General features: G+C 38.2%; 1 protein-coding gene across 2 annotated transcripts in view; it reads right to left on the bottom strand.

Annotated features, from left to right (window-relative positions):
- Positions 1-15,305, bottom strand: part of TLK1 (tousled like kinase 1) — a 140,544-nt gene extending 125,239 nt beyond the window's left edge. The window contains exons 1-2 of one of the 2 annotated variants that reach the window (XM_069494075.1): positions 14,296-14,345; positions 10,449-10,581 (exon numbers count right to left, since the gene is read on the bottom strand). Coding sequence is in view for 1 of the 2 variants with exons in the window: in XM_069493987.1 (XP_069350088.1) it covers positions 14,296-14,434 (139 nt within the window). In the remaining variant the exon portion in view is untranslated. Of the gene's footprint in view, positions 1-10,448; positions 10,582-14,295 lie in introns of both variants that reach the window. The other variant, XM_069493987.1, reaches the window with a different exon arrangement.
- Positions 15,306-16,077: the final 772 nt, after the last annotated feature.

The following is a 16,077-nucleotide window of genomic DNA, read 5'->3' as shown; positions in this document are numbered from 1 at the left end:
TACTCAGGAGGTTGAGGCAGAAAGATGGCTTGAGCTCAGGAGTTTGACGCTGCAGTGAGCTATGATCATGCCACTGCACTCTAGCCTGGGGAACAGAATTGAGACTCTGTCTCAAAGAAACAAAACAAAAAACCCTAAACTTTGATGAGAAAAAAGGGGTAGAACACACACTCCCTACTAAAACAGACTGTTCACCTAAATGCCTGATAATTACTAACCAACAACAATTACAGCAAATTCATAAATTACACCCTGGATCAGGAGTCAGCAATTGCTAGCCTGGGTGACGGAGCGAGACTCTGTCTCAACAACAAAAAACACAAATGAGCAAAAGATTTGAACAGGCACTTCACAAAAGGTATCCAAAAGACCAATAAACTTTATTTCAAAAAATTGATAAAAACATCTTTAGTTATATCAGGGAAATAAAAATTAAAACCACAAAGAGATACCATCTCACATCAATCAGAATAGCTAAAATGAATAATACTGACAATTCCAACTGTTGATAAGGATGCTGAACAATGGAAAATCTCATAAATTGTTCATAAGAATGTAAACTGGTAGAACTACTTTGGAAAACTAGCAGTATCCACTAAAGGCAAACACACATATAACCCACAGCCCAGTATCAACAGATATTAATGGTGCAGGAAGAGAAAGACAAATAGGTTTGTGACAGTATTATTGGTAATAGTCAAGAAATGGAAACAATCCCAATGTCAACCAACGGAGTATATAAAATGTAGTACATTCATGCAAAGTAGTATTATAAAGCAATGAAAATGAATTACAGTTTCAGAAAGTAACACAGTTGAATCTTACAGTTATGTGGAGCAAAAATAGATAGACACAAAATACATACTGTGTGAATCCATTTATATAAAGTTCAAAAACAGGCATGACTAAGAATAGTGGTTACTTTGGGGAGCAGAAAGAAGGCAGCAGGCGGTAAGGAGAAGAAAGAGGGCTTCTGAAGTGTTGGCAATGTTCTATTTCTTGTCTGAGTGGTAATTACACAGGTCAAGGTTTATAACTCAGCATTACTTTGTGTGCATTTGTTTTATGCTTCAATGTGAAAAGGAAAACACCATATAAAATTTAAAAATAAAATCAGTTGAATCACAGTAAAGTATTAATTCTTGAACTTAGAGGGTAATAACTTAAAGATTTACATGCTTAAAAATACCACAAAGAAAAATGGTACGGAATTCAATAAAAGTATAAAACCTTATATAATGGAAAATATTCAAACACAGAAAAGGAAGAAAACATAATGGAGGAAATGGTTTTATCAGATAGTGCAAGGATTGACATCACTACCATATAGTCCTAATGTCTAAGATATAGATTTCAAGAAGAACTAGAAATAGGCTTTTGATATTAGGTTGGTGCAAAAGTAACTGGTTTTAGCATTGTTGAAATTTGCTGTTTGATACTGGAATACATTCTTAAACAAATGTGGTTATGTTATATATCATTTTAATGCACATTTCTCACCTGGTGTTTTTTTGCTAATGACTTATTACTTGCAGTTTATTTTACATTTATTTTATTTTTTGTTTTTATTTTTATTTTATTTTTGAAACAGAGTCTCACTCTGTTGCCCAGGCTAGAGTGCTGTGGCGTCAGCCTAGCTCACAGCAACCTCAAACTCCTGGGCTCAAGCAATCCTCCTGCCTCAGCCTCCTGAGTAGCTGGGACTACAGGTATGTGCCACCATGCCCAGCTAATTTTTTATATATATTTTTAGTTGTCCAGCTAATTTCTTTCTATTTTTTTTAGTAGAGACAGGGTCTCGCTTTTGCTCAGGCTGGTCTTAAACTCCTGAGCTCAAGCAATCCGCCCGCCTTGGCCTCCCAGAGTGCTAGGATTACAGGAGTGAGCCACCGCGCCCAGCCTATTTTATATTTATTTTAGGCTATGGAAATGATGTTACACAAAAAGCAAATTCAAGCAATTTTTTTACTCGAGTTCAAAATGTCTCGTAAAGCAGCGGAGACAACTCACAACATCAACAACGCATTTGGCCCAGGAACTGGTAACGAACAGTGCAGTGGTGGTTCAAAAAGTTTTGTGAAGGAGATGAGAGCCTTGAAGATGAGGAGCTCAGTGGCCAGCCATCAGAAGTTGACAACGACCAAGTGAAGGCAATCATCAAAAAAACTCAAAAGAACTCAACATCGACCGGCATTTGAAGCCAACTGGAAAGGTGAAAAAGCCTGATAAGTGGGTGCTTCGTGAGCTGACTGCGAATCAAAAAAAAATCATCATTTTAAAGTGTCGTCTTCTCTTCCTGTACGCAACAATGAACCATTTCTCAATCAGATTGTGACATGCGACAAAAAGTGGATTTTATATGACAACTGGTGAGGACCAGGCTCAGTGGTTGGAACGAGAAGACGCTCCAAAGCACTTCCCAAAGCCAAACTTGCATGACAAAAAAGTCATGGTCACTGTTTGGTGGTCTGCTGCTGGTCTGATCCACTACAGCTTTCTGAAACCTGGGGAAACCATTCCATCTGAGAAGTATGCTCATCAAATCAAAGAGATGCACCAAAAATTGCAACGCCTGCAGCCGGCATTGGTCATCAGGGTCCAATTCTTTTCCAGGACAATGCCCAACCATGTGTAGCACAACCAACGCTTAAAAAGTTGAACGAATTGGGCTATGAAGTATTGCCTCATCCACCATATTCACTTGACCCCTCGACAACCAACTACCACTTCTTCAAGCATCTTGACCACTTTCTGCAGGCAAAACGCTTCCACAACCAGCAGGATGCAGAAAATGCTTTCCAAGAGTTTATCGAACCCTGAAGCATGGATTTTTACACTACAAGAATAAAAATAAAATACTTATTTCTCACTGGCAAAAATGTGTTGACTGTAATGGTTCCTATTTTGATTAATAAGGATGTGTTTGAGCCTAGTTATAACGATTTAAAATTCATGGTCCAAAACCACAATTACTTTTGCACCAACCTAATACAAATATTGACTAAGTTCAATCTCACTATCATCAAGACATATCAACTAAAACAAGATACCGTTAAATAGCAGTTAAACTAGAGGAAAATTGTATAACTCCCTTCTCTAAGGGAGCACTTTGTTCATAACCTCAGAGACAGAAATATAATTCCTTTCCTTCCTACTGCTCCTTCTTAGACAACTTTATTTCACAGCACTGGAAAGGGCTGCTCAATGATCCACAAAGAAACAGTGCTACCGTGGTTCCTGAGTTTCCAGTTTCTAGTTTAGCCCCCTTGAGGACTAACCAGAATCCTAAATAGAGTCCTGGGTTCTAAGGGATACCCTGCCTTATATCGTTCTACTAATAAATCTGTTTTGTTTAAAGTTAGTTCTGGCAACCAAATGACCAATGATTATATTAATAACACCTTGATACAGCATATGCTAATTATTAATATTATAATTCATCTGCTTAAATCAGAAGTTGCAAACTGGCAACTCACAGATTATTCTTTCTAACCCACAGATGTTCTTTAAAAGTATGAACTGAATGCTATAAATTAGCCTTCTTCACTAGACTGTGACGAAGCTCCTAGAAGGCAGGGACCAACTACATCTTATGTACCTTTGTTTTGCCATTACTAAGCTCCAGGTCCAAAAGTACTTGCTGAATGAATAAACCAACTATGCCAGTAAGGTTTCTATAAAACTCTAAAGCTCTGGCAATTGATTTATCTCAGAGAAACAATAATAGACTTTAAAATCCTAATAATGCCACTGTGAAAACAATAATGACAATACATATTAAATGACATAAAAATATTCACTGCTTTTGCCCAAGAAAACAAATCCTTTAAATGTATACTATAGAAGTAATTAATTCAAAAGAAAAATGATTATATGCATAATATTTACCATAGTGTTATACTGTGAAAAGAAATGAGACCAACAACTATGATTAAATTTTGATATACTTATCAACTAAATGAATTAGTATACATTCACTTAAAAGATAATTATGAAAACTGTGCAATAAGGGAACATGTACAGATTAGAGAATGGAGCCTAAAAATTACTTTTCAATGACTCCCTAATATTAGCTTGTTTTTTGTCCCTCTCTCTCATTTCAAAAGAAAAAATTCACCAATAGCAGCAACAATGGTAAATGTTACATGGCCAAGGTCACACAGATCAGAAGTGATTAAAAAGGATGCAAACCCAGGTCCACACTCCTAATCCCTATGTAGGCCACACTGCTTACACATCCCCTGGTATATAGGTACCTAGTGTACATAAAAGCACTCTCTCCTTGGTACTAAGTAAAAACACACAAAAAAACACAACGCAGGCCCCTTTTAAAATTTGCAATATAGTGCTTTAAAGTATATTACTGCATATCAAAGATAAAGCATAAACATTACTAATCCAAATCTAGTGCTTAATGCTTAAATGTTATAACCATGTCTCATAAATGTGATCAATTCTAAAGCCACAGAAAATCACAAGAACTAAAATGATGAAAGCAGCAATTTAGAACATCATTTGAAATCTATCTCTGTCAGACACAACTCTGCTAGAATTCTTCAACAGGCCAGAGAGACAATTCATGTAAATCAAGTGTGCTCTGGCCATAAGGAACATTTATCCAGATAGTACTTGCTCCCTATTTTTCACTACATAAACAGAGATGAAAACATTTAATTTCTAAAATATCATTATAACCACACATAGCAGTTATAGTTAAAACACAAGCCAGGTACATGCCTATAGTCCCAGCTACTCAAGAGGCTGAGGCAAGAGGACTGCTTGAGCCCAGAAGTTCAAGGCTGTGTGGCACACTATGATCATGCCTGTGAAGAGCACTATACTCCAGCCTTGACAACATAGCAAGACCCCATTTAAAAAAAAAAAGCAGGGGGAAAAAAACATACTGAGCTGTTAATATGCCATGCATTCCTCACTTAATTCTCACACCCTTGTGAGGTAGTAACTACTACTACTATCCCCTCCTACAAACAAGAAAACCTATACATGAGGCATTGAGAGGTTAAGTCACTTACTACAATTAAGTGGCAAAACCCAAACTGGAACCCAGGTCCAACACTAAGTATGTGCTTGAAACTATTATGTTACATTAACTCTCTGCATAATAATGTTTTTTACACATGGTATTAATATCCAAAAAGTAAGCCTAATGTCAACTAGGTCAGAGAAAGAGACACTAGGAAGAAAGAGGGCAGAGAGCGGGAGCTTGCATTTATTACACTTTTGGTTTCACTGTTTAAAACTATAAAATTTTAAAAATAATGGGAGTAAGAAACACCCAGAAAAATAAGATAAAGTATTTGATAAACTGGATTACATACTTGTTCAGCATCAGGTTTGCAACCCTTTGGTTAAGCGTAAGGCATATGTTAAAAATATGTAATCCCAGTATAGTATTTCTAGGATAGGTTGAGCCCTACCTGGTTTATACCCATCTCACGCATTGCTGGCATAAGAGCTAAATACAAGCCTTTAAAAAAATAATTTGGCAACATTTATCAAAAGCCCTAAAATTGTTTTAAACTCTTTGCTCTGGTAAGTCAGTCACTGAAAATCTCATATTTACAAAAATAAAAAGCTTTTACTCAGTCACTGTATCATTATGTAAACTAATCATAAAATGAAAATTAAACAGAAATAACATAATGATTCCCTATAGTTGTCAAATTGTTTTTTGTTCACCATCATCTCTTCCTCAGGAAAACTACATCTCATCCAATCCATGTGATCTCAAGGGGACTATCCATCATGGCTTTCTATGGGTTCCCCAACTCACCCTACCCATGCCATAGTAGCTACCCTTGCTCAGCCTGATCTCCCAAGTCTCAATGACTGGTTATGAAACTGACAACAAGAATAGATCACCCTCAATCCGGACCTCACATGTGGACACCAGGAAAGAGCTCTCTTTGAAGTGTGGTTGCTAAACTAAAGGTTATGTGTCTAAAGCTCCAGAAACAAGAGGCAAGAAAAACCCAGAAAAGGAGGAAAAGAAACCCAATGACATTATCTGAGATCTTGGACCTACTTGTTTCCAAAGCCATTGCATCCTCCTCCACACACAATTATGTGAACCAATAAATTTGTTTTTTAATTTAACAAAATTGTGTTTTTACCACGTGTAACCAAAAGAATCATGACTAACACACTAACCTAAACAATGGTTAAATAATTATAGTACATTCCTTCAATGAAATAACATTGACAGTCAGAATAGTTTAACTGTCAAGAGCATATACTCAAGGGGCCTCATCTGAATCCCAGCTCTGCTACATATTCTTTATATGTTCTTGTGTACATTACTTAACCTCTGTATGCCTCAATGTCCTCATCTGTAAAATAGGGATGATAATAATGGTACTTACTTCAAATAATTGTTAGGAGAAATAAATGAGTTACTATTTACAAAGTACCCAGAACAGTGCCTAGCATTAATAAGCACATGTATTTTTAAGTAAATGAAACAAGTAAAAAAAAAAAAGTAGTATATGAAGTTGATCAAACCATATATTTACACTAAAAAAATGTGCATGGAAAAGGTAAAAAAACTATGTTTTTAAAGAAGCAAATACATATCATTTATCAAAAAAGAAAAAAAAACTAAAACATATCTCTAAGTCTCATAAGACAGGATGAATATGATTGGCTTCATACAAACCCCTTTGACCTCCCCCAGTGGCACTACATTCAACTTCAAGAAGCATTTACACAAAGTGTCAAGTGAGAAATCATGAAATCACACCATGTATCACATTTAACTACAGCAGCACTTACTAGGGAAAGCTTAAGAATTTAAACTAAAAATTTATTTTCTCCAGCTAATTAGTTTTCAAGGAAAGGCAAGATCTTTTAAGTATAACCAATTCTTAATCCATACAAACGAAGAGGAACAAATATTATAAGTCATCCAAAAACACTCATATTTGGCTTTCTAATGAATTTGTAGAATATAGTAACTTTTATTGAAGTACAGGTTAACTTCCCTTCTTGAAATTCACAAAATTTCAGACCTAAAAATGAAACCACATTGGGAAGATTTAACTGAAGTTCCACAACCTACCACCTGGGTCCACTCTGCTATCTTTCCACCCCATGCTTTGAATTCCTATCAACCCATTTAAATTCTCTCTGCTTCTCATTAGGTTTGCTATATAATACATGTTACCAAGAGATTTTTTTTTTTTTTTGGAAGCAATAAAGGAACTAAAACTAAGATTTTTAAAAAATACTTCTTCATAGATGAGCTAGATTGGCCATCAAGCCTCATTCCCCTTGCCATACTGAATACTAAATAGCAGAATCAAAGATCTGCCACTAAAGCATCACAATTTAGTTTAGAGCCTTATCCTTCAGGTTATAAGGCCTCCAAAATAAATAGATTGCTCCTGCATGGACAGTGGGAAATTCTTTGTTCGAATTCTAATGTTTATTTGTTATGGTTCTGTTGGGCTTATGAGGCCAAAATATTAAGATAAATGGAATTCCAAATTAGATTATCAAACGTGGAAATAAGATTTTTTTCATTAATGGCAAACATTTTCCATGAAGGGACTAAACTTATCTAAGAAAAAATGAAATGTAAGATTTGCACAGCTGGTACAGCTTTCTAAATTTGGTTGTTGGGTTTGGGGGGGGGTTGTTTGTTTTTAATCTTATCTTTATACACGTACAAAACTTATGCAAAAAAAACCTTAAAAACTTAGAGATAAACAGAATGAGACTAAAAAGCTGATTAGTATATTAAAATTTAGGAAAAATGACTACAAGATTACTCAAAACCAAATTTTCATATTTTGGGCAATATACTCTAGTCATTCAAATACACAGACTTAGTTCAAGTCCAAACTCTAGTTACTTCACTTCTCTATGCTTCAGTTTCCTCATGTGTAAAATGGGAATAATAATTGTATCTACCTCACAGAGTTATATGAGATTAAATGAATTAACATGTGTAAACTCAATAAATTTTAGCTATTATTGTTACTGTTATCCGTATCAACCTTTAAAATATAACTTGCCCAATAAGCATCTTCCTGGGTCCAAAATATGTGCATACCAAGATATACATAAAGTTGATTTATATATATATATTTTTTATATACATAAAAAAAAGTCCTTCAACAAAACTCTTAGTTGAGTACCAACTCTTAGAGAACATCCTGCTGTGTGCTGAAAATATGGAAATGAACAAAACATAATCTCTGAATTCAAGACCTTTCTACCTAGAAAGCAATATAAATAAAACTATAATAAAAGGTAGCATGATGCAAATGCTATGGAAATAAACAATTCTATGGGACACTAAAGAACACAAGCACCTACCTAGGGGCAAGCACAGGAATCCAGGCCGAGATAAACTCCAGAAATATTTTCTGAGGAGCAATCACCTAGGTATTTCACCTCAGGGCATATTTTTATTTATTTAATTTACATAGCTTTTAATATATTTATAACAGTGTTTTAGTATGTAGATCATTTTTAAGAATAAGACTACCCAGCACACTATTTACCATGCTCATAAATAAACTCAAATACTCTTCGGTATTAATGAAGATAACAATCTTCTCTTAACAAACTAAAACATAACCTTCAAAAGGTAATATAGCTTCTTCAAGAAACATTTGTTTCACCCAAAGCTACAAACTTTCCCCTAGTAAATTACATTAGGCCTAATGTCGTAAGAATGACAACATTTTTTAGCTGGAAAAGACCCCTGAGAGCCTCTAATCCAACCCCCTCATCTTACAGATGAAAAGGGGCTGTAAAGTATAATGGCAAAAGCAATAACCTGAGAGTCAGAAAATTAAATTTTGGTCCCAACTCTTTTACAGTGAAAGCCTGGGAAAATTATCTAAGTTTCCTCATCTGTAAAATGAGAGGTTTGTACTAGATTGCTTTCAAGGTCCCTTTCAGCTCTATAATTCTGTTTATGAAACCGAAGCAGAGATAAGCAACTTGCCCAAGGTCACACAGCAAGTTAATGGCAAAGGAAGGACTACCTCGGACCCCAACTACAATCATTTTCTCATCTATACCATACTGTTCTTCCTGATTCATAACACAATTCCTCTAATTTATTCTAGGATTCTTAGAAATTATTAATAAGAATGAAGGAGTTTATGATACTAAACAACATTTCTATGGCTTCTCTATAGAAAATGAACTTTAAATCTAAATGTAACAAGTACCAAGGGGGACAAGCTGGGTGTTCCTTACTAATCTTTTTAAACTGACCTCAATAAAGTTATGAGAAATTTATGCTTAACTTCCCATTACCTAAAAATCCAACTAACATAAGAGATTATGTTCCATATAAAATTAAAATGTGAATTGTAATGATAAATAATACATGTATAATTCTCTAAATAAGATGAGCATTAAAATTCTTCATTTTATTTTATGTCCTGGTTATATTAAATATACAGTTTTAAATTCAAGAGAGACCAATTTAAATACTTTTCCTTCTTATTCCCTCTTTTCAGACTCTCTAGCTTTAAAAACATTAGAATAGCTTAAGCATATTACTTCTGAAATTATACAATTACAAACAAAAGACTATACAGACTATATTCCTAGTTTCTCTTTCAAAATTAAAAATCAGCCCCCTACCGTATTCTAAAACTCTGTGCTCAAATATATTACAACTTTACTAAACTGTATCATAAATAGCACTTGGTTCCCTAAAATGTCTTCAAGGCTTATTATATTTCACAGGGAATTTAGCAAAATTTCATGAAGACTGACTGATCTTGTCGACTTCAGAAAATACAGGAAAATCCTTAGAGAAGCACAACAAAAATGCAAAACAGTAATAAAATCAACAATGGTTTTATACTACTAACTTGAGAGAATATTCAAAAATGTTAATGAGTATATAAGTACAATATAACTACATTTAGGGATTTTTTTGAAATCATAGAGCGCTCACATTTTTTAAATGGATGTGACCTTAAGTCACTTAATCCAACAGCACGCATTATAAGAATCTACAGAATTTAACTCCATTTTCCCCGAAAATAAATCCCTGTAGTCCACTTCAAATTCTTACAACTAAGTACCTCCTTCTATTGTTGCTAGTTTCCATTGTTGGTCCACTGTTCCAAGTCTCCTTGCAGTATGGTCCTTATATTCTTGTCAAAAAATTATACTGAACTCTATCTATGTCCTCCTTATTTTCACCTGCTAATCTGCCTTCTAAAACAGGAGAATGAATGAAACTATTCTCTTTTCTATTTATGTTTTTGAAATATCTGAAGACAGTCACCATGTTTCCCACCCTTCAGTTTCTTCTTTAGGCTAAATATATGGTCCATAGTCCTGTGGGTCCTAGAGACACTTTTGGAGTACAATGTAGTTCCACACTGCAAGTAACCTTTTTAAAAAACTGCCACTTGTTGAATTTTGGTATAATATCAAAGAAGAATACTCACTCTGAAAAGGCTATTAAATACTTCCTTTTCCAACTATACACCGCTATGTGAAGCTGGATTCTCTTCAGTTATCGCAATCAAAACATCACAACAGACTGAAAGCAGCAGCAAAATCTAGCTGTCTTCTAGGAAGCTGGAAATCAAAATGATTTGCAAAAATATAAAACAATGCCACTAATCTCACTAATTTTTTAGAACATATTTTATTCTTCATAAAATTTTATTTAACACATTACTTTATGATTTTAAATAAATATATTTGAAATATCATTTAATTTCTAAAATAGCAAATATTAATAGATATAACTCACATAAACAAAATTTCTTTGGGGTCCTCAATAATTTTTAAGAAAGAGGCCCTGAGACCAAAAGGCTAAAGCATAGACAATTTCTTATGAGATTTTCAGATCTCTGTTCTGGGTTTTTTTCTCTCTCTCCTCTAATATGTAAATGTGCCTCTGTAAAGGAGGCAGCTACCACATATCTATTTAAGAACTAGAATCCTTAAACATATAACCCCGTCCTCCTCTGGCTCTTGATTTCAAGAAATTAAAGACCTGCTGGGCTATTTGGTACACCTTTATTTTTAACATCGCATTACTCAATTGTCCGGAGTCAAATACTTTAATTCTATCTAAGGAATGTAGTCTTTAAATATGAACACACAGAGAGTAACAGTTTAATTGTCATGCCATCTTTTTGACAAAACTACTTTCACTATAAAAACAAAAAAAAGTAAAGCAGATTATTCATAAATGACAGTATGGCACAGGAAAGAAAATGGCAAGTATTTTGTACAATCGATCATTTGATCCTTAGCAATAACTCATTCAAAAGTACCCATGTACTGACATGAGAAAAAACCATCTGCTTATCTAGCCAATATGACACTAGGTTCCTAGACTTCAACAAAGCAAACTGACCTTCATATCAAAACTTTCTTAATTCCTCAACTCCTCATCCCTTTAATCACAGGATTATAGAAGACAAAATGGGATAAAGATTACAGGTTTACAAGATCCAGCAGAAAATCTAGAGTTACACTGAGCACCTCAAAGAGAACTTCAAGACTGATAAAGGAAAAGCTTTGGGACTCACAGGAAAAAAAGCAGTCTATACTACATCTATCATATAAATTCCTAAATTCTAATAGATTCCTAAATCTTATAAAGCTGTATTTCATTTGTAATCAAATAAAACTATGAATATGATAACAAGAATTAGGTAAGAAAGGGAGGTGGAAAGCCAAAACATAGAGCACCAAAAATAATCAGATTATAATATTAGATTTTTGGTTCCAAATATGTCAAAGCTTCAAAATAAGTAACTTGTACAGATACTTACGGCACAGTTTGCTTAAAAGGAGCTCATCACATATATTAATATTTATATATGCACATATACATGTGCATCTCTGACGTTTAAATTTTTCTATTACTAAATGTCAAATTTTTTAAGAAAAAAGTTTGTTCTCTTCTCGACATATACATTCAATAAATTCAAGCTCCCTTAATATTAATGGTTCTTACCAGAAGTCAAAAGCTCCTAAAATTTAAATTTATATAACACACTAACATATATACCTGGAAAAGATGCTAAACACTTGTTAAAATAAAAACTGGGATTCCACTCAATAGAAAATATCTCCATTATGATACTAGGTGCTACATATATGCAATTCCTGTTACCATTAGTGAAATCTAAGAACACAGCTCCAAGCTTCAAAAGTAATATATAAACCTAGAGAGGATTAACACAGTTTTAACATGCATGTTGGCTGGTCAAAAAGAAATACTCCACCGTGGCCATACAGGTACTTGGTGTAAAGTACAACTTTCACAAAAGCATGTCCTATGATTTCATGAGACTCCCTACTTTAGGTTACATAAAAATCTACTGTAATCTAAGCTGCTGGAAAAAAATCTGGTTATTTGGAAGTTCAAGCTAAATTATTCCAAGCTCTCAAAATTTTCAAACATCAGAAAAAGTGCAGAATAGTACAGATGAGAAGTTTCTTAACTAGAGTTGAAGTAACCGCAGAAATTCACAATCCAGATTTTGGGGCTCCCAAATTCCCAATACTTACAATAGATGTCAACAGATAATTCAACACTATGTCCTCAGTATCTAGTTCAGGGTCTGGCTCACAGTAAAGGCTCAATAAATATTCAACGAATGATCAATAAAAAGGTAAATCCTTCAATAAGAAACTAAATAAAATGGTCTTTCACAACTCACAACACTATCGTTAAGCATCTTAAGGAAACTATAGACAAAAGTAGAAGCATCTTAAAAATATTAACTGCTCTATTTATGAAATATATTTTAAAATATTCATTTACAAATTTTCAAGGCAAAAAGAAAAACCATCAGATGTACTAAATTTGCATTATTCAATAAATAAACTTTTATCTTCTAATAATGAAAGCTCAGTGTTGGGATGAGATGAAAGCGGAAAACGTCAGTCGATGTATTCGGCATGTTTAATGGATGCCATACATCAAACCTTTCCACGAATTTTCTAGAGCATATTCATGCCAATCTTTGAGCCTATTGTCACTTTCACACATGCTCACAGGAACAAAATGACAAAGAATGCTATGCCTGAACCACTGGCTTCAGGGCACAAAACACTTGATTAACAATTGTCAATGCTCTGAATAGTAAATATAGACAGATATTTTCAAGATAAAGTAATCCCACCGATTCCTACATAAATCGAAGCTCTTGGTTTCTTTAAATGATTCACTAGACTGTCTGACTTCCAGACATTTTTTTAAAAATGTGCCTACAATATCTCCTTGTGTTAGACAACTGGGAGTGAACAACCCATTTACCAATTGCTGATTAATACCGCTACGCGTTTTCCAGACAAAAGAGCGTTAAAAAAGATTCCATGCACATTTATTCTTCCCCCATACATGCATGTTCTCCCAAATTTCATTTTATGTTGTATACCTAAAGTTAAATACAGCAAGTTGAAATTTTAGTCAAAAGCACGCCGGTGCCTTACAAGCTGTGTAACTGCTACATCTGGTGGCAGCACACTTGCTTGCAAGAAGCCAGGAAACTTAGAAAACAATTGTAACTGATCTGGTGCGTGTTTGCAGTAACCTTTACGCAGATATTTCCCACAAAACCCACGACCCTGTCAGAGAAGAACAGAAGCCTACTTGCAGTAGAGAAGATAACGCACAAACACGCAGGAGGCGATGGTGAAGGAGAGAAAGTTGCAACCATCTGGAGGGGTGGTTTTAAAAGCCTGCCCACGAGTCAGTCTGTCGTTTGAATTGCTCTAGGGGGCCACAGAGGGGATCAAAGTCAGCCTAGATAATTTCAGCGTCTCCACGCCAAGGGCAGAGACCCTGCAAGCGAGGGGCATCCTCCAGGTCCCGGGCAGCAAAGCTTGCAGAGCCGGGACCGCCTCTTTGGGAGGAGTGCGCGGGGGAAGGGGAGGGGGCTCGAGGACGAAACCTCCAACGGGAGGGAAAACCCACCAGAGACCGGAGGCCAGGAGGTTAAGAGTACTGAGTGTACTGGCAAATGGAGCAGAAAGGGGCTCGCGTCCGGGGGGACGCCTCCCACTGTCGCAAGACTGGCACCTAGGAACCCCAGGCGAGTCTGTGAGCCTCGCCCCGTGCCCACCAGCGCGCACCCCCGTCCGCCTTCTCTGCCACCCGCGAACCACCACCCACAGCCAGCGCACTACCTCCCGGGAGCCGGGCGGCCTCGCGTCCACCTCACCACCATCCCCCACCCCGAGGTCGGGCGGAGGAGACCTGGGGGGTTCGGGGGCCGCGGTGCGGGCGGGAAGCCCGCGAGCGGGCGCGGGCGCAGCGGCGCTTACCTTCCCTGGGCCTCCCGGATGGCGGCGTGTGATTCAGCAGGGACCTGGCCGCCGCCGCCGAGCCCGGGGTTGGAGACGTGGAGAGCTGGGACCAAGATGGCGGCCCCTCCAAACTTCCACTGCTACTTTGGACACTCATCAAGCTACTTTCTGGGAACCCGACTCCCCCCCTGCGACGGCAGCGGCGGCAACGGCACCGGCACCCGCCTCCGTCATGGCGGGGGCCGCGCTGAGGGCGAGCGAGAGAGAGGGCAGGGAGGGAAGAGTCAAGAGGATGGGGGAGGAAACTGAAAAGAGAGGAGGTGGGGAGGAAAGAGGTGAGGGAAGGAGAGGGGACAGGGAGGAGGGAGAGGGGGAGAAGCGAGGGAGCGGGCGGGCACGCCGGAGAAGAGGCTGAGGGAAGGAGCGCGGCGGCGGAGGCGTCGAGGGGGCGCCCGCCTGAGCCGGGGTCGGAGCGCGGGCGGAGCGCGGGTTGCGCCGGCCGAAGAGACTTCCGCGGGCGGAACCTGCCGGCACCTCTGCAGTGCGTCGGCCCTCGGCGTCGCCCGGGTGGTGGCGGCGGGCGGTGGGTGGCGGCTGAGGCGGCGGGGTAACCTCTGCATCAGTTACAGGCGGCGGCGGCGTCACGCGCCGCCTGTGCAAACACTATCGCGAGGCTCCTGCGCCTCCGGTAGCGGCGGCGGCGGCAGCAGCGGCCGCGGGAGCAGGCTTGGGGGGAGGGACCTGCCAGGGGCTGGGGGTGTGGGGAGGGAGCGAGCGCGCGAGAGAAGAGACACGGGCGCCGGGGCGCCCCAGGCGCGCCCGCGGATCGCAGCGCGGCGCGGGAGCCCAGTGCCGACGGACTCGCGTGCGCGGGGGCAGCGTCCCCGCGCCGGCCGGAGGGAGGCGCGTCCCACACGTGCCCCCGCTGCGCCGCTCCGGCTCCCGCGCCGCTGCCACCTGACTCCCCCTCTCTCCCGCGGAAGCGCGCCTGGCTCCTGACCCACACCCAGCCTAGGGAGAAATGCTTGTGCTCGCGCTCGGCTGCCGCTTCTCTGGAGTTCGATGTGATCGTTTCTCAAAATGGAACTGAAAAGTTGAGAGTTGCTTCTCTCTTGCCCCTCTGTACTGTGCAAAAAATCCTGTGTGCGCCTCCCCGTCTGCAGAATGGGAGTAATTACGGAATAAAAGCTATAAAATACGTGGGGGGCAGGTGGTGTTGGGAAATAAAACTTTTTCACGTTTTCTGGGAAAGATCTTTAATAAAGAAATTAAAAATTACTGGTGTTGCAGACTGTAGTAGTACAGCAGTTCTTTGTTTTAAAACAATAAATGGGAAATCTAAATAGAAATGTTCACTGAATTCACATATTCAGTGTGTGAAAACTATACAGTCTTCATCTTGTAGAAGAGGGTATGGTTTCTAGAAATTTCCAATTTGCTTCCAGTGCTGCTGCTGAGTCCTGACTACAAAATCCCAAAACAAATTACAGCATTTGCTAAAATTTATGGATACAGTATAGCTTTCTACTCACCCATACACGTACACACACACCAGGGGTTGGGCATCTTGTACATAAAAGAGAAGTCTAATAGTTCAAGGAAAATACAACAAGGTTATTGCTCTCTTTAGAAAACCAAATTGAATAGAACACTAAAAAGATTATGATATAGGGCAACTGTACAGACCTGAGGAAATAGCATGATTACCAGGGGGACAAAAATGTCATTTCTATGTTTTATTTTTATGACTGCATTTCTCATAGTAATGTTTTTTTAGATAAACAATCATACTATAATAGA

Source organism: Eulemur rufifrons, chromosome 1 (assembly GCF_041146395.1).
Source record: "Eulemur rufifrons isolate Redbay chromosome 1, OSU_ERuf_1, whole genome shotgun sequence".
In the NCBI taxonomy this organism is placed as follows: Eukaryota; Metazoa; Chordata; class Mammalia; order Primates; family Lemuridae; genus Eulemur; species Eulemur rufifrons.
The sequence above is the reverse complement of the archived record's forward strand: the minus strand, read 5'-3'. Positions and strand labels throughout refer to the sequence as shown.